The sequence below is a fragment of the Macrosteles quadrilineatus genome, unplaced genomic scaffold, assembly GCF_028750875.1.
Source record: "Macrosteles quadrilineatus isolate MER2022 unplaced genomic scaffold, UCM_ALF_1.0 Scaffold_3__2_contigs__length_128488019, whole genome shotgun sequence".
In the NCBI taxonomy this organism is placed as follows: Eukaryota; Metazoa; Arthropoda; class Insecta; order Hemiptera; family Cicadellidae; genus Macrosteles; species Macrosteles quadrilineatus.
The window spans coordinates 31,739,721-31,760,339 of NW_026542596.1; the positions used below are offsets into that span (position 1 = coordinate 31,739,721).

The window sequence follows — 20,619 nt, forward strand, 5'->3', positions numbered from 1 at the left end:
ATTTCAATATGTAAAATTTGCTATCAAACACATAAACAAAGACATCATTATTAATGTAAATAGACAAAATTCTTAGCAGTATTTTTTATAGCGACCAACTTGGTTGGCACAGTAAGTACAAATATTCATAATTTTGGAATAATTATTTAAATGTAATTTATAAATGAATCTATTAAGACATTAACAAATTTAAATATGGTGTAGGCCAGGACATGTAATTCTTTTTAAATGTAAACAATGTTCAGCTATAATAGTGAGTACTTGATTAAACTGCTAAAAATCTAGTCCTTCGACATTTTACAAAATTTTTTTATTTTAGGAGACACACCCAATTGCTGTCTAACGCAATGATTCCTTACGAATAGCATAACCTTTTTAATTTTTTATTTTTGCCTTGTAGAAGTTCTCATCTATCCACTGAACTGGTCTCACATCCCCTTGTTGCAAAATTGTAGAATTTCTAACTCTACTTAGAATGCAGGTGTAACGGATACTATCTTCAATAAATTCAACATCAACTAATGGTTCTGAAATTAAAAAAAATATATTTTTTTAGTTTTTAAACTCTTTAGTTTAATGAGATACATACTTACACTGTTTATCTAAGCAAACTGTTATTACCTATACTACTGTAAGTCTGAAATCTACTATTAAAACTGTATTAGAAGAAAATAATTTTATTTACAATAAAATTGAAACACACGTAAAACTGTTAAAAATAATGTAAATAAGTATAGATGTACTTCAAATTATATATACAATAATTTGAAAATATTTCAACTTCTTATCCGTACATAATTTTTGTTTTATCTAAGTCCAAGATGACTTCAACAATATAATTAAAAACATAAGCTTTGTCAAAAAAAAATGTAAACTTCTAAAATTCAGGATCTCTTAAAGCTATAAGAAGGGTTTACAATCATTGTTTATGACATTTCACACGTAAAACCTAATCCATACCAAACTTAATGGCAAACTAGCATGTAGAATACGAGTTTGTCCACGTTAAGTAATAAATAAATAAATATACGGTACAAAATATAAAGCAACTTATTTTTAAAGGTAATTCGTCATAAAAAAATGTGCCGTATGTAAAATCAAACAAAAAAACTAAACCTTAATTGTGATGAGACTTTTGACTGGTAAATTAAAACCAAACTTATTATATTGTGAATTGTATGCAAACATTTTGTGCTGTATACAAACACTTACAAATAAAGGATTGCATTTTAAACTAATACAATTTACAGTACACTTACCAATCTTAATTTTTTTGGCTTTGTAGAATGGCTCATTTTTACATTTTACATTTCGTGTACCTCCAGGCTGCAAGGTAGGTCGGTTTTTTATTTTGCCAAGTGAACGTTCATATAGCACCTTATCTTTTAAACATTTTGCCGTAGCTTTGGTATCTGTAAAAGTATGAAATACTTGTATCAATCTAAAAACTTCAATAATATGTAAATCAATTATATTGTTTGTTGACGTTTATTTTATTAATTTGTATAGACCAAACATTTGCAAGAACTACTAAACATTAGTCCAATTGGTTTTAAACCCCATATGACTTGATAGATCATTTCCCATCATTCTACTCTCATCCTTCACACATGTTTGGGTTAAAATATGCATATTATAAATATTATGGTCTTAGTTTGTACATTCACAATGTTAAAATGGGCTAAAAATAAAGTTATAAAATGTCCTCATAACTTTAGAACGGATTAAGATTTTAAAAAACTAATTGCGGCATTGTAATCAGCGTAAAATTCTAAATTGAAACAATGGGTCACAACCCTACCTTTACATTTGAAAAAAAATTTAGTATCCAATATGGCGGATCCAAGATGGCGGCCAAAAATGTTTACCCAGTCAAAATGAAGTACTTACTACACTACAATGATCTGACCTGGTCCGAAGTTGATTTCTTAAGAAATGTAGAAAAAAGTAGGGGGGGAACTCATTTAAAATTTACCCTGTATATATTATATTATATTATTATATATTATGTTATTAAGCAAATTATTCTATACCAAAAGCCAGTTTAGAATCTTAGCGTCGGCTGCTAGACTTTTTAAAAATTAAAAGTTATTTCCAAAAAACTGGGACCTTAAACTAAAATTATGGCTTCGACATTCGATAGTTTAAAAAATTATCTTTCTTTCAACACAAAAATCATAAAAATCCGTCGAGTGGTTGATTTAGAATCGTGAAACAAAAAAACCCCTGTCACGTTTTAATATATAAGATAGTTTTCGTGCAAAAAATTAATACATAGTTAAATTAAACCAAACATGCGTCCTCACCCGATATACAACAGATTTTGACCAAGAAAGATAAAATCATGACAGTTGATAAGATGTCATGTTTAAATGTTTGCTCATGTCAAAACAAACTTTTCTAATCGATTTATCTTAAGAACACAAAACAAAAAGTTTTTAATACATCGGAGAACATTATTATGTCACAAAGTTAAGAGTTTTACGTTACTTTATCTTAATTTACGATAGCCTATCTAATAAAGTTATGAGAAAACTAAATTGTACTATTGGCAAATTTGGAATACGGGTACCAAAATACGTGAATAGTATTTTGCTAAAAACTATATGCATATGTTTCACAAGCTGGTATTCATAGTTTAGTAGTCCCATATGTTTAAATAGCCTAGGTGGCTAGGCTGTATAAGCTTCGGTTAAATCCTTAATAACTAGTATTAAGATCGAACGGGAATAGGCCTAGTAACTTAGTAAAAAACATTTTAATTTTGTTCCAGAGACAGTAGGTAGTTCGAAGCTCTTGGTAGAAAGCCAGTTAATTTTTGCTAATGAAGAATTCTCCCTTAGTTTGACTTCAGTAGTCCCATGTGTCTAATTAAAATACAATAGGCCTACTATTTGGGCCAAAGAATGAAAATGTCTAGAGCGAAAGTATGGTTTGTATACGGTATTGTTTTCGGGACAGCAGATGTTTTTGGCGATTAGTGGAGATAACAGAGGCAGACAGAGATTGATAAAGAATTCATATGGCAGAGCGCGTACATCGCATATGCCCAACAACTGCTTGCCGTCGACCTTGAACTGGGGCCCAGGAGGTTTCTCACTTATAACATCAATGTAGGTCTTATCGGTCATTAACCTAACACTACTTATCTGATTTAAAAGCCATAAACCATGGTTGGATTTTGTTTCTAAAATTGTTGGCGGATGTCTAAATGTGTTATACGACATAGGCTAGGTGAGGATAAAATGTTCCTATTTCACATACTTTTTCCGTTGCAAAGCACGAGTACAACAGCTAGTATAAAATATAAACAGTATTAACTAAAGTATATTTTTAACTCGCAATTTCATGCCACCTGGTATAGTTGTAATATCAGAATTGGTGACATTTGTACTTAATTGTACATTGGAACTTAACCATACCAAACATTTTACAACCCTGTGTTTTGTAACAGTATATTTCGTACCTAGGGCTGAAAATGAGGTTTTTCCGGCTCGAGATAGTTTTTTTAAGTTCGCGACGAAGTCGAGAACACGATCGAGAGCTGCAAAACCATTTCGGTCTGTAATACGAACGCTATTTTTCACAACACTATACCCTATCACCACTATTCACCAAAATAATAATTCACACTGATAGTCAACACAACTACAACTTTAAGGTTACCTATGTAAAGAAACAATAATTTGAGGAATCTGTAAAAATAATAATAAATAGTTGCTAGGCAGCGGTGACATTAAAACAATTCTATTGCAATGCTATGAATACTGATTGTGTATTTAATATGCATTCATAATATGTTTTAATAAAGTAAGCGGGTAGCTGATTTTGCAGAAGAATTCCTTTTAATGAACTACAAGTTAGTTTGTTTACAAGTAAGTTTGTTTACAAAAACAATATATTAATAATTAACAATCATATGACTTTATAGTCATATGTCACCTAGGGATGTAAAAACCTGCTCGGTCGTATTACTCCTCTGCTCTCGATCGTATTAAGTTCTCGACTTCGTCGCGAACTTAAAAAACTATCTCGAGTCGGCAAAACCATTTCGGTCTGTGGTACGAACGCTACTTTTCACCACACTGTACCCTATCACCACTATTCACCACAATAATAATTCACACTGATAGTCAACACAACTACAACTTTAAGGTTATGTAAAGAAAACTAATTTGAAGAAATTGTAAAAATAATAATAAATAGGTAGCGGTGTCATCAAAACAATTCTATTGCAATGCTATGGATACTGATTGTGTATTTAATAATATGCATTCATAATATGTTTTAATAAAGTAAGCGGGTAGCTGATTTTGCAGTCCTAGGGATGTAAAAACATGCTCGGTCCCCAAATGACGATGAAAGCTGGCATGGCCAGCAAAACGTAACTTTCAGCCACCAATTAACGTATGTAAGACAGCTAAAAACATCATAATGTTGTGAAAAAAAAACTACTATTACTGATTCTTACTGGTTTTGTGCAACATTACTAAGTCTAGAGTTTAATAATTGTATAACAAGGGTCAAATTATCACGTGAACAACCAAATAAGATGTACTATCTTAAAACCAAATTAGATTTTACGACCCCTAACGTGCCATTCTCAATTTCAAAATACACCAAATCCATAAAATAGATAATTGCAAAGGACTCGGTATATTCGCCAAATGGCTCGTTCGATATGGCATCAATGAGCTTAACATCACAACACTGTAATAGAGAGGGGAGGAGGGACTAAGAAAAGCGCATGAGTCCTCAGTAAGACAGCGTAAATTACAGTGGCGTGTGATATAAAAAAATTCAAAATAAGTCCTCTCTTGAGCGAGACAGAACTGGTGAGAGTGTATAGCGTGTGTGTCGCTCAACGTGCTAGCGCTACGTGGGAGACACAACTGGAACTAACGTGTCTGATTAACCACACCACGGGGGGACATTTTTAAATCTGTGCAAATCTGGTATACTATGGTTCGTAGATACCTCAAGAATGCAATTCTGAGGCTAAAACGTACCGAGGACCACGAGTATGTCCTCGGTACGTTTTTCGTCCTCAGATGGATGGTCAAAATACATGTCAATGTCCCCCAAACGTACTATTTACAAACACACACACACACACACACAGATATCACTTCGAAAACCACTTTTTTGGGTCCAGGGGGACCCAAAACGAATATATCCACTCAAAACTCAAACTCGAAAATTTTTACGAAAACAATACTTTCTCCATATACTATGGTATAGGGGGAGAAAGTAAAACAATAAAACTGTAATTTTATTTTACATGTTACAATTAACTCCTTAAGTTTGTAAAATACTGTTAACACAACAGCCAAACCACGCTAAATCTATAGGTTGAGAGTCGGGTCAGAATTGTACAGCAAGGTCAGAATTGTATAGAGTGAGGTCAGGATTGGCATGTCCTTATATGAAAACGGTCAGAATTGGAACGTTCCTATACATATATATATATATATATATATGTCCATCCGCACGATAACTTGAGTAATTTTTGTCCGATTTTGATAAAATTTGGTTTGAAGGTGTAAGGTGGGATAAACTTGAATGAGTTCGCGAACCAGCATGATCGAACTATGGGAACGGGGGTTTATGGGGGGTTTTATGGGGTAAAAATAGGTTTTTCCCATTTTGACCCTAAAAACACAAAATTTCACAATTTCTTTTTAAACCATTTTGTAGAGCTTAAAAAAACAAATAATTTAGTATATTGAAGCATTATTTTGCGCCTAATTGTTACGGAGAAAATTTAAAAAAAATTGTAATTTTAAAATTCCCATGTTATTCTTATGGAGAATAAGTCAACTGTTGTAGTTTGCTTATTTATGAACATATTTTGCTAAAATTTGGAAAATACATTAATTTCTTACTAAACTACAGTACCTATTAACATTTTACATTAAAAATACTTTTTTACCCTCCCTGTTGTAGCAAACCTAAGTACTCGTTAAACTAATTCTATTTAAATAGGGAATAAAGGTGATATTTTTAAGGAGACATTTTAGTGTAAATCCAATGAGGCAAATGGAAATTCGCTAAGTCTGCAGGTTTGCTGCGGTGGGGGTATTTAACTGCTACATAAAGTACTAAATAGGAAACTATAAAATCACTATAAAGTCGGTAGTTATTTATCTAAGTTCTACATAATTAAAAACGTACAGTAACTGTATGTATATACACGTTATAAATCTTTAAAATGGGTCATATGAAGAAAATTATTTACAAAAATGTAATAAAATATAATTCTCTTTAATCGAGTTATAAGCTAACCATTGACATAAGAAAAAAATTACAATGTTACGAATTACGAAATGATAGCAGTTTGAATCACACTTAAGCACTACAACTTCGAATAAAACTTTATCTTATTATTTATACATATTATCTTATACAGCCGCATATGTAACTCAGTTGCTCACTTACAACTTTATATCATGCAGAAAAAAACATCACAATTTGTCATTGATCTAGACCTACTTTTATTTTAGGCTATTTTGTATTTTCTGCATTAGAACACGATAAAATTTGTTAGGTACGGAGATTTCCTAAATATTCCTAAGTAAAATACTTTATTCCCTTAAGCGCTTTACTAAAACATTTTGGAATATTTGACATTTTTTATCTAAGAAAGCCTTTCTTAAATTGCTTGAAAATGGTTTTTTTTATCGTTAGAATATAAGCATTGTTTTAACAAATTGAAATGTCAACAAGGGAGGTGTATTCAACAATTTGGCGCTGGTTTGGAACTTTTTTATGTCCCGGTTTGTTTTTTTAAAGCTAATTGCACTGTACTATAGGTAGGACCATAGACAAATAGAATATGGTAGGACTTACTAGTACAACACTCATGTGACCAATAATTATAGCTTTCAGTTTTAAGTGAAAATTATGCACAAGGACATCACCTCTGAAGTTAGTAAAATAGAATGGAAACGCAGTACAGTATCAACAATATATTTAGACCCCCCCCCCCCCCCCACCAATCATAATCACCGTCACTGGTCAGTTTCTGAACATTTCAAAAGCAAAAAAGACGTCAGGTTTAAGGTTCATGGAGGCGGGTTTCATTAATGTAATGGCCCTGGCTTCGCGTTGGTGTATAGTTTCAGTAAGATTTCTAGAGGAAATTGAACTTCTACATTTTCACAATCTCTGCCTGCAATCTCTCCAGAAATGCGCTTCAGAAGTTTTGAATGTTTTAGAGACAAATATAAACGCTTGATTCTAGTTTTCTAGGTAGTTTTTTGTATGTAGCTTTTGTTATTGGATTTAACACCATATGGAGAACAAAAGGTATTAAAATTTTAAATAAGTGAATGTGAAATACCTACTGTAGGCTATAATGATTTTTAATGGGTAAATAAAATCTAATAGAAATATATCATACAGTATTTGTCTTGGCTCATACTTGATAAAATAGTCCAAAAACACTAAGTAAATTTTGCAAGTCTTTAAAGGTAGCCTACGACGTGAGGGGAGTTTCATTTCTGACGCAACAATTAAACCAAAAAGTGAATTCTAAACCATTTGCTCTTGACTGGTAACACGAAAAATTGCAAAATGCTTAGTAGTGGGCCTAAACAATAACACTGGCAAAAATGTGTCTGAATTAATCTTCTATACAGAGTGTCCATAAAAAACTTTTCAGGACTTTGGGATATGAATCCTCATACTAAAAGAAAGAAAAAAGTGTATTTGAATGTATGTCCGAAAATGCATGTTTACCTAGATATCCGCCATTTTGTTTTATACATAACTATTATTATCTTTGAAGTTTTTCAAACAATGAATATGAAACTTGGGAAGCGTGTGAACGTAGACAAGACCTATTAGGCCTATATAAAAAAGGTAAAGTTGATACGATAAGAAATGTTAAAATGGTGGCCGTTTTAATTTGTATAACTTAAATAACTCGAAAATGGATAAGTTTATCAAAAAGTTTTAAGAATAACTTTTTTGGAATTTTTAATTCCCTATCACTCGACACCAAGATCAAAAAGATTGGACAGTAAATAACTGAAATAGAACGATTTGTAGTTGTAAGATAAGGCTAAATAAAGTAACTTTGCTTTATTTTTACACCAAAATCGTTCTATTTCAGTTACTTACCGTACGATATTTTTGACCTTGGTGTGATAGAGAATTAAAAATTCTAGAAAAATGTTCTTGTCATTTTTTGATAAAATTATACAATTCGAAGTTATTTAAGTTATAAAAATTAAAACTGCCGCCATTTCGAAATTTCTTGTCGTACCAACTTTATTTTTTCTCTAACAGGCCTTATCTACGTTGAAATGCTTACCAAGTTTCATAAGCATCGGTTGAAAAACTTCAAAGATAAAAATAGTTATTTATAAAAAACAAAAATGGCGGATATCTATGTAAATATGCATTTTCGGGCATACCTTCACATCAACTTTTTTCTTCCTTTTAGTATAAGGATTCATATTCCAAAGTTCTGAAACGTGTTGTATGTACACCTGTATAATAATTATAATAATTAGTTATAATAATTTCTAAAGTGCTTTTTTGTCAGTACACCATAACTTCCTTAATTCTTCACCAATAATTTTCATAAATGAGGGGTCATTTTAAAGCTGTTTTTACCAACTACGCTAAAAAAGTATACAAGTCACTCATTTTTCAGTAGATTTTCGTAAAAAAAATATCTATTATACAGTATGTTTGAAAATGTCTTTCATAAAAATGTGCATTTGATTTCCACAGCTGTTCACTTTTGTGTTTACAATATCCTCCTTCCATAAGCTTAATATGGGATCCCTAGGGCCTCTGGGGAGGAACCCAGTTGAGCTCGGTTAAAATGGATGTGTTACAAACCTTCTCCATAAACTTTTACACCTATGTACTACGTTTCATGGCAATCGGTCCAACGGTGTCCGAGCTCATAACGTTCAAATATATATATATATATATATATATATATATATATATATATATATATATATATATATGTATATATATACAAACTTCCTCTTAAATAAAATCTCGGTTATTTATCGTAGAAAGCACAGACTAAGTTTGTTGGTCGTCATGGATAAAGTAAAAACAAAACACTCAGATTTGAAAAGTAAATATTCGTTTTTTGATTAATTTAATTCACATGTTTCAGCTGATGGAATAACGTAAATAAACATATCAAGACGCCTTGAGTTTAAATTACTTGCCGAATTAAGCAGCAACAAAAAACTGTGATACACAATGAGAACTAACTAACTGTCAAAGTAGGATTGTTTACAGTTATGTTTATATTTTTAATTTCATGAATAATTTGTGATATTTTGCGAATTTTTAATAATTTATTTTTCTCTATTGTTTAGGTGAAGTGGTAAAACATGATGGCCATGGTAGATGTGTAACTATAGAATACTGTAAATTTAAAGAAGCAAATTTTACCAAACGGTGTACTCCCTCATTGCAATTAAACGCAAAGCTTGAGTATAACTCTGCAATAAGCATTTTTTATACTTATATGCCAACCCCGTACGAAGGATGGGTACTCTCCTATTAAGATCTATTTAATCCTGTAGAGGTAACTTATCGCTTTATGAATGTAACTGTACATAATTAACCTATGGGGAGACAATACGAAAATAATTATTTACCACTTGTGTCCAAACTACACGCTCAACCCTCACGAGCACATTGCCCACATTACAACCAAAGCTAGCTCCCTGCTTGGTTTCATATTCAGATCAACAAGGAATTTCAACTCACCCTTCACCTTGATCACGCTCTACAAGTCCCTGGTACGCCCGCTGCTGGAGTATGGGTCAATCATCTGGTCTCCCTTCCAGAAGAACCACGTCAGCCAACTGGAGAGCATACAAACCCGCTTCATACGGATGCTTGGACCGAGACTTGGTTTTACCTACCGCACTACCCCGGTTGACGATGTGGAGAAGTCCTTCGATCTTCTGCCTTTGTCACTCCGACGTCATCATGCCGACATATTCATGCTCTACAAGCTGGTTAACGGGTTTGTCGATTGCCCCAACATCCTGAGTGGTATCGACATTACCACGCCCAGAGGCACCCGCTCCAGGACTATATTCAGCAGACGCTTTCTCCCAGCCTACTACTCTTACAACAGCGGAATTAGCCGTCTACTCAAGGCTGGTAGCACGGCGGCTGCTCAACTGGATTTCTTCGGTGAGAAGCCCCTCCGGTTCAAAAAGAAGGTCTCCCTGATCACTTGAGCAACCACACTCCAGCACATCTGCACATTTGTCTTCTCATCGTTAAAGCTTGCTGTTCATATTCTTTGTTGATACTCTTTTTAGTTTATTCTTCTGTTATTAATATTTGTTATTACTTTGTTATTACTATTGTTATCACTATTTGTTATTACTATTGTTATCACTATTTGTTATTACTTGCTATTACTATTTATTATCACTTTGTTATTACCATTGTTATTACTTTTCTAGTCAGTAATATATTGCAAATGCCATCTAAATTGTATACACATATTTTGTAAAAAGGTGCAATCCGTTGGGAAATAAATAAATAAATAAATAAATAAATAAATAAACGTGTTACAAGCCAATGCATATTTATGAACCTGACGCCCACACGTATTTTCACGAATTACGACCGCTTTGATTAAAATTTGTGAGACGTATTTAAGCCTTTTGTAGCCTGTTAATTTATTGTTCAGCCCTTCCAGCTTTAAGTGGATTTGAAACGCTTACAGTTAATTTCGGTTTTGCATGTTTATTGAGAGTGTTTGGTTGGTTACTAATGTAATGCACCGCATTAAACAGTCTAACCTTATTTTTCATTATCAATGATAATATTTTGAAAAACAGCTGATAGTAATTGATTGTTGAATAAACATTATTATAAGGAGTATGACATTTCCCCTAGGAACTGCTGTATATGCTACAACACAACCCGTTCAAGCTAATCACTTCTAGACGTGTGTATCTTTCCTCTTGAGATCTTGTATTAGATTATGCGTTGGTCTACTTGACCTAATTGCAGTCTTATCTTGGTTGGCTCTGGTGGAAATGAGACTTAAACGTGTTTGTTGATTACGGTACTTTTAACATTAAAGCATACTTACGATTGTAGTCCTGGAGAAAACTCTCTTTCTGTAAGTTTAGAAATTAAAAAGAAAACTGCATCTCATTTTAAAGACACAAGGTCACACTTCAAATAATCAAAAGAGTAAAAAGTAGGCATAATAAAATTATCAATGTCTAAAAAATAGGCTACTTATTATTGTGAGTGTGGGCAGTGAGTTTTATACAGTACTAGCTGACCCGACAGACGTCATCCTGTCCTAATGTGGTTTTATGTCAAATGCTCGTTCATTTTCAAGATGAGCTCGTTCGCATGGCTCAATCACGTTCTGGTTGAAGTTCGTTCGCTACGCTCACTCATCTTTAGGTTGGACCTCGTTCGCTGCGCTCACTTGCCTTCAGGTTAGCTTGTTCGCTACGCTAACTCGCCTCCAGGTTGAAGTTCGTTCGCTACGATCACTCACCTTTCGGTTGCAAATTAGCTGTTGTCATAAATAAAAAAAAATAATAATAGTGCTGCACCCTGTTTGTAAAACTATTTAATACATACTTTTTAATGCTATTTAACATCACAGAATCAAATTGTTTAGTTGAACCAGCTGTTAAGATTCTTTCATTCCATTTAAATATGAGTACTCATAAGGTTAACATGGGAAACTCCAGAGCCACTGGGCGGAGCCCTTTTGACGGATCTGCACCAAACTTTACACAAACCATCCTTAAATGATGCTTAATAATGCCTGAAAGTTTCATTACAATCTGTCCAGTGGTTTCGGAGTCCATAAAGGACAAACAGACAAACATACATTGGATTGTATAAAGTTAACCAACATCTTTGACATAACACAGTAAGATATTTTAATTTCAGTACTGCATCAGTAATCATTTTAATAAACAGCTGATCCTATGTTTGCAAGTAAAAATTGAGACTTTGAACAATGTGGGTGCAGTAGTTTAGTTGGAGCAAATCATCTAGCTATAGTTCGGCCGCTTAGATAGTGACCTGCGCGCTAATGCTAACCAATGCTAGAGGAGGTCGCTATCTAAGCGGCCGAACTATAACACAATTCTGACAGAAATGTTTTGGGCAGCTCATTGTCAGTTGATGAGTTAGCTTTTGTCCTGAGTCCCTTTGACCTACCTGTTATAAGCTATTACATTTAATTAATATTCATGTTAACGATCATGTGATAAATCACAAAGACAAAATATATTTTTTTAAAGGATGAAGATTCAGGTGTAGTTTGCCATCTCATAAACCATCTCATATGCAGCCAGATATGTAGCCTGTCCATCTGTCTTACATTCCCTTGTTAATTGTTTTTTAATTCATTAATTTAGTTTGAAAAAATAATACTACCCATATAAATTACACTATTTTTTCAGGTTTGACTATTTTTATATTTTCATAATTGATTCAACACAAATTAAGATATGTCACTTATGTACTAAATAAGCCTGTAAAGTGTTTCAGATCTTTGGTTATTTCCAAAAAGCTATTTGTACAACTTAACCTTCTGTGAAATCTATAACTCAATAGAGGCAATTAAACTGTCACAAACATGTTCCTAATGATACATTTTCATTTTGAACATTTATTAAGGTTACACTGTTTTGTTTAACTTGTATGTTTAGGCATATTTTTGCTATCTTTCTTAGTACTTTAAAAATTAAACCATATTTAAAATTTTCACAGTTTTGAAGCTTTAAAAAGCTTTGTTCCGATGTATGTCTGTTTCATTAGCCAGGGCCATTTTATTAAAAGCCAAATAAGCATGAACATCTGGGACCATGGTTCAAACTATCAAACAAAAATTGACTTCACAGGATTGAACTAACAACCTTCTGATAAGTAGATGTATACCACCCACCAAGACACTCAGCTAACAATAAACTTGTGCAAATCCAAAATAATTTCAAGGAAAAGTGTATTCCCTGGAATAATAAACCAAAACTGTTCTTATGATCATTATGGGCTTATTGGTCAAAGAAACAGCTGATCAATTCTACACGCATCTCACGTTCATATTTGGGTTAAAATACACCTATTGGCAAATTTGGCACCATGTTAAGGGTGGGCTACCAGAGAGGGTTTGAGACGTGTGGAACACCCCAAAGAAAAACCTTTGTTATGTGTTTAGGACAAAATGTATGATTAAATGTAATTGTCCAAGGTCTAATTGGAAGGATAGCCCCCCCCCCCTCTTGTCATCACCATTTAATATACCCAGTTGTATTTACCATCACAATTTGTAATGTGAATCAAAAACCTTTGTTCTTAAGATTTCAGAAGATGGACAAGCCTAGATTGTGGGCAGTGACATTGGCAGCTATCTGTCTGGGACATTGTCTTGGTGATGACAGTCTTCGAGGCGCGTTAGAAGCCATCAACAGACGACAGCGTGATCTGTCGGACTCAACTCTTTACTATCTGGAACATTTCAGACCCCAGCAGGAGCGTACCATGTACCCTCGCCACGGGGAAGGTATAGAGTTCATAAATACCAACAAATCCTAGTCTGTATGATGGAACCCGTCTCTTGACCCTCGGTCTATCTTAAGGCTTTCCCGGGACCTAAACTGTTGGCCATTCCCCCATATAGGTAGACAGAGGGTCAGGAGGCAGGTTCCTTTATACAGACTATGGTATTATAATTTAACCTAAAGTAGCATCAGAGTTAAGAAGGTATCCTGATGGTTGGTACAGAAAACAATTAACCAATTAAACCAATTATATGACTGAAAATCACTTCATATGGCTATTAAAAGACATTATTGATTGTGTACGAGCTCGAGCTGTAACCATAATATAACTAATCAAAAATACATATTTTTAAACCATTAAGTATAAATAATTACCTACAACAGGAACTGCACCAAACCACATTATCTTTGTATCCCTTTTGTTGATGTTATTTTCAATAAATAATTTAAATCACTCCATGGGTTTAACTCTGCTATAGGCAGCAAACATATCATCTTTTGTGAATAAATACTGGGTTATTAAGGTAGCTTTGTTTTTGTAATTAATGGTGATAAAAAGGGCTTCCCTGATTAGAATTTTGGAAATTGTCTTCGCAATCTGCAGTAAATGGATTCTAATGCTATTCTCATGGAGAACATTTTACGTTAGACCTATATCTCGTTTTCTGGTATTTTTATGGGAATTATGCTATTTTTCCCGAGTCCCTGGGGGTCAAGATCTTTAATTTAAGACCTCTCCCACTTTTCTGCGCTTACCAGACGTCCACAATTTTCTGGTAAAAGTTTTTTCTTTCAGAATCCTTATATATAATACGTGAAGGCGATTTCTACGAAACACTACTCCTCCGTTAATAATGGACGGATTTTTACAAACGTCAAAATTAAGTATTTTTTGTATATACGCCCCCTTTCACCAATTCATGTAATAAAAGTCCTCAGGATTTGCCCACAGGCCATCAAAATCCTAATGTATTTCTTTTGAAGAAAAGATTTTGTTTACTTAAACAGGCGAATAATTTTTATCATAGTACACATTTCATAGTTTGTTCATAGTAAACACATGATACACACAAGAGTGTTCGTTTTCAGAGTGAGTTCGTTTTCAGTTTCGATAACTGTAGAGGAGTGATTGATTACACATTATCTTTGAGTTGACTCTTTTAAGTCATTGGAAATTATGATTTTTATTCGTTTTAAAATAACGCCTGTAATACTTTGCAATTGCTCGTATTCGAGCAACAGGTGCACTAGTTATATATAAGGGTTGAGTAGTTTTTTTTTCTGTAGAAAGATTATGTTTAATCTTGTCTAATTATGAATGCAAATAACTGTAAAATTTAATTTCATAAGGACCCAATTATTTTTTTAAATTTCATTCATCATGCTGATGTCATATCTGTTAAATCCAAGCATAGCTAAAATTTTACACATCTTAAGAAAATGAGTATCACAACAAAACAGAATATGAAAATATTTAATATTTTACATATTAAAGTTTCATTCGGTGAAACCTTTGACTGTGAAACTTTATACATACAATTCAGTTCATAGGGTTTCAGTAAATTATCAATTATAAACCAAACTGATTCTCTCTAATTTTTATGTTGTATTTCAGGTAATGGGCAGTTGGAAGACATTGGATATGGATACCAGAAGTCGCTAGCACCCAAGACCTCTGGAGTTTTTGAAGCTGTGCCACTTCCTGAGACTGAATTAGGGAGTCACTCTCCCGGAGTTGAATCTCATAACAACTTTGAAGCTATGGATGATAAAACTTTAGAGGACATTGCCGAGAACATCATCCAACACTACAAGTCAGGCGAATTTGAGGCTGTAGATCCTCAGGTCTACCTCAATCACCACAATCCAGACACGAAAAGATCTGTGTTCCGAGAACGAGACATAAATGAGCCACCCAATTCTCTCCAAAATCTATCTCCAGAAGATGAAAATTCTCGTCAGTTTTATGAAAACGGAGAGCGTCATCAACACGGTGGACCATCGTTGTTCCGAGAAAGATACACTCCTAAACCGTTTAGGAAACATTCATCTCACAAGGCTCAAGCTCTTGTTCGGAACTTTGGGGGGTTAAACAGAGATGAAGATAATTTCCCTAACGATGATGACTCAGATGAATATTTATCGATGCTGAATTCAGTCTGGGAAAAGTATCAAGACGGTAATCCCGAGGCTGTAGACCCTGAAGATCTATCTGAGAGTGACGTTGAAGAAATTATGGATTACCTGAATCATAAAAATGAAAGGAAAAGACAGCCTGAAAACAGTTATCAAACAGGGTACGATTTTTTTAGTTCACCCCTGACTTGGGTCAAACGAGATCATCAAAGACTGACTGACAATTCTAAACCATCTAGTGATCAGTTCTTACACGCCTTAAAGTTCCTGAATAGTCACACTGACACATTAGAATCGATGCGTGAAGAGGATTTGCCAGACGATGACAGGGATGAAGACGTGGCAAGATTGCTTCTAGAGGAACAAGCACAAAACAACAGGAGGTACAAAAAACGTTTTTGGAGAGGAAACACATACGAAGAGCACAACAGAGTCGCTAAAAGGTACCCTATCACAAAACGATCCTCTTCGTTCTACACAAGCCCAGCAGTTTTGTACCATAAAGCTTCAAATGAAAAATTCAACCAACGCAGAAAGAAGAGCCACTCTGAGGAATCAACTGATCCAAAAGTCGCAGAGGAAATAAACGACATTTTTTCCCACTCCGAGAACCTAACCAAAGGAAAAAGCTCTGATACAGACAAAACCAAAGTTCCCAAAAATTCGTCAAACACTACTTCCAACAATACAAAATCATCTGAAGAACTCATCCCTGATCACTCTAACGCATCCCATATCAAGAGGAAACGCTCGGGCCAAAAGGAAGAAACAAGTTTCGAATCTCAACACAAACCTATGGAGTCTAAGAAAGCAGTTAATTGGAACGAATACTTTGGAATCGACCGAAGGCGTAAGAAGTCCCTGAGCAAACCATCTAATGACGAGTGGCTACTTGACCAGTACTTAAAAGCTTATTCAATTTCAGCACGAGCCATTCAAAATGGCAATGACCAAAGTGTAGAGAACAATATGGAGAATGACAAGAAAGGCGTGGACGACATGGATGCAAAGTTGAGAGCTATGGAGGATATTATTGTAGATCAGGCTCTGAAGTACACCGGAGCTCACGAAGGAACTACGGATACCGAGGAGGTACAAGCGGTTAAGGATCGAGTGATTGCTCAACTTGCAGCCGCCTACAGTCTGGAGAAGATGCGGAAAGCTCTGAGTGAGTTCAAGTCCAGCATGGCAGCACAGAAAGTGTCTCCACAAACTACGGCCAATGCACCCACTGGTAAGGGGGTTCTAGCTTCTTATTTGTCTGGTACAATTTAGTACCTATACATTTATAGGAAAAAATGAGTTTTTTTATGAAGGAATGATTACCGGATTGATTATGGGCATTGAGTATACACTTAGGATACACTACTAGCTGAACCGGCAGACGTTGATTTGCCTTATCATTCTTAATGCTTTTGGTATAGGCTCTACCTCTTATGCTGTATCACCAAGAAAGATTTTCACATAGAAATAAATAAATAAAAAAAACATTTCCTAAATGGATAACGATTATTATTTTTAGTTCGGCACATAAGAACAAATTTGAATTTAAAAGAAGCTAATCTGCATGCAAAACATTGTACATTGTTAAATTGAAATATTGTATGCATTTACACAAAAAATGAGTTTTATATGTTTTGTTTTAGTAAAATGTTTAAAAAACTTCTAATGTATTGTTATATGGTCAAAAATACAGAAGTTAAATTGTATATTTTTTAATATTTAGCATAAAACTGCACATTTTTTATTTACCACTATATTAAGATTCAGACACTCCTGAGGTGAGTTAATTTTATGATGAAGGAAACTAAATTTTAAATCTACAGTGTATAAAATTTTAATTTTTCACCACTAAACAATATCACCAGGTATTCAAATTCTTTTCTTTAGAATTTGATAAATAAGAGAAATATTTCATCAAAATCATTTATTTTTAGAATCTCCCGAACAAAAGGATAAACGAGTTGCTGTGAAAAAAGAGAAAGCGGGAGTTGAGAAGAAGGATTCTGACAATGAGATTGGTGTTCTACAATCACCGGAGCATCATCAGCAATCTTTCGCACCAGGTAGGAATATCTAAGATACTTACAATAATTAGAGATACTTACATTAAAAATTATTATTTCTTTATACTAACAAAGAAAACATAAATGGTAGAATAGAATAGAAATGGATCAAAATCTTTATTACAGTGTCTTTTTACCATAGATTGAAATAGACGTTGCATCCCATGTTAATGCTGTAGCCTGTTTGGAATAAAAGAGACTTTAAAAATAGAATTGGGTGGTGTACACTTACTGATTTCTGTAGAGTACACTTTTGTTGTGAACTGAACTGGACATTGTATAAAATAAGTTAATAGTTGTTAAAAATAATGTACCGTACTGACTTTCTGGCAACATGAACATGTGAAGCTGGAAATTAATTAATTAAAATAGATATAATTAAGTTTAGATGTGACAAGAACATATTTTAGAATCATCAAACCGCTTGGGGGAAATGATAACTTATATTTCAAACAATAAACTTCTGACTTGAGTACAGTAATGTTAGTTTCCCAAGACAGATATAGTGCTGGGTGCAGCAGGTTTCAGTAGACCAGTGGGCTTGACTCCTGCCACCTCTTTAAGCCTGTAAATCTACTCTTCATCTAGGATACACCTGTGGTACGACCATATATAATAACTTTACACAGCAAGAACTCATTAAACATATGAAAAACAAAGATAGATCTTGAAAGTGTAAAATTATTTGGTTAAAGATACACACAATAACTTTTTCACCACAATATGATATTTTTAGCTGTTTTACATACGTTAATTGGTGGCTGAAAGTTACGTTTTGCTGGCCATGCCAGCTGTCATCGTCATTTGGGGACTGAGCAGGTTTTTACATCCCTTGGTCGACATAATCAGCTGCCCGCTTACTTTCTTAAAACATAATTACATACTAAATACACAATCAGTATCCATAGCATTGCAATAGAATTGTTTTATTGTCACCGCTGCCTAGCAACTATTTATTTTTATTTTTGCTGATTCCTCAAATTATTTCTTCATATAACCTTAAAGTTGTAGTTTTGTTGACTATCAGTGTGCATTTTTATTGTGTGAATAGTGTGGTGAAAAATAGCGTTCGTACCACGGACCGAAATGGTTTTGCAGCTCTCAATCATTTTAGGTTCTCCACTTTGTCTCGAACTTAAAAACTATCTCGAGCCGGGAAAACATAATTTTCGGCCCTAGGTACGAAATATTCTATTTTGTGGTCTGTAAGTATGAAGCATCTGTAAAGTTTATGTTTGATTACAGAAGAGTCGTGTCCGATCATGGATGATATCTCGGTGAGATGTCAAGAGATTGCCAACATGGCTGGTGATGTTGGACAGACTCTTGCACCTCTCTGCACTCTACATCAAGTCTGCTACTTGTGTGTGAGTAAAGTCTTTAATTTTATTATAAAGTGGACATGCTAAATTTGTAACAAGTTTTAGATACAGAAAGGTTATACCATAATTAGCTTAGGAACAGTTGTTATAACTAGACATTGCCTCTCCATTTTAAAGTTGTCGCCAGTTTTTTAATTCAAACGGGACGTACTACAGTTGAAGTGAGACACCGACAGATTGCGCTGATGTCAATTACTGATATCTGTCATTCATGTTATTGGTTACAGGGTTCTGAGATGGGCACTGCGGCTGGAGCTTGTGACTTGACGTTCCTGTCAGAGGCCAACAGTCTGTGCGGAGACAGTCCACGCTGCCGCTACACAGTCCGTCGCACTATGGCCGCCATGCGCATGCTTCGTGGAGATCCCTCCCCCCTCGGCTGCGACTGGCAGCACCATCCTTGTCTGGCACGCTACCTTGCCATCACCGTGCGATAGATACCTACTCCCTCCATGTTAAATGTTCTATGTTATATTTTTGTTAGTCTATGTAAGATAAATTGGTGCTAGGTATTATTTAGAAAAACCCTACAGCGTTATTAAGGTCAAGTACCAATGTATTAGCCATTGAGGGTGTATCTGAGTAAAACATATTTATATTTGAATTTAAAATATAATGTTTATTTGTCCAACCGTTAACTATTTGAGGTGTGTTGCAATGCTGCTTTAGAATTCTTTGGAAAACAAAACTTTAAATTTGCCTTACTATTTCTGATGACAATAATATGTATAAATAAAAGATACTCTAACTCAGAACCATTATTTATATTATTCTGAGCTCATTGAAACATGATCGATATTATGATATAAATTATTTTATTCTGATAAAGAACTTCTGTCTATGAATTTGTATTGTTACAAAATAAAATTATCAATCTTTTTTTATTATTAACTTTGGATTGGAAGTATAAACAATTTTGAGGGTGGACCGATGCTTCTAGGTGTCGAATGAGGCAACTCAAACCGTGAATTACATTAATGTACTCACCCCAAACTGTTGTTAATTAATTGATTATGATTCAAGTAACGATATAAACAATTTTGAGTCTAAAATGTATTGTTAGGTACCTTCCAGTTTGATAACTGAGTAAATGTAAAACATTATTAAATGCAGATAAAAAGATAAAAAGTGTATTATGTCTGTTCTAAGATTGTATATTTTGTTATTGGATCCACTAAGCCTGCTATTGTGTAAATGGTTGATAGCACATGGAAACATGCTGTCCCTTCAATAAACATTGATGTTTAGTTGTTAAATTTGTTTTATTCTTACCATCTCAATATCCACACATAGTGTTACTAAAATGGTCAATTTTCACTATTTGTTTTACTTAAAGTTTTTAAGATATGTGCTGTTTCATGTAGTTTACAATGAATTTAATAGTTACTATCAAAATTTAAGAAAAGTAGGTCCTCACAGCAGGATGGTTTATCAAAATACGTTCCTCCATATAGCAACATTCCTTTTGGAGGCAAAATAAAATTATAGTCT

General features: G+C 34.0%; 1 protein-coding gene across 1 annotated transcript in view; it reads left to right on the forward strand.

The window, feature by feature from the left end:
* LOC128990010 (uncharacterized) overlaps positions 1 to 20,384 on the forward strand; it is a 32,392-nt gene extending 12,008 nt beyond the window's left edge. Inside the window, exons 2-6 of the mRNA XM_054412218.1 lie at positions 13,344 to 13,546; positions 15,160 to 16,914; positions 17,618 to 17,746; positions 18,992 to 19,113; positions 19,356 to 20,384. Of these exons, the coding sequence (XP_054268193.1) occupies positions 13,354 to 13,546; positions 15,160 to 16,914; positions 17,618 to 17,746; positions 18,992 to 19,113; positions 19,356 to 19,565 (2,409 nt within the window). The 5' untranslated portion in view covers positions 13,344 to 13,353 and the 3' untranslated portion in view covers positions 19,566 to 20,384. The remainder of the gene's footprint in view (positions 1 to 13,343; positions 13,547 to 15,159; positions 16,915 to 17,617; positions 17,747 to 18,991; positions 19,114 to 19,355) is intronic.
* Positions 20,385 to 20,619: the final 235 nt, after the last annotated feature.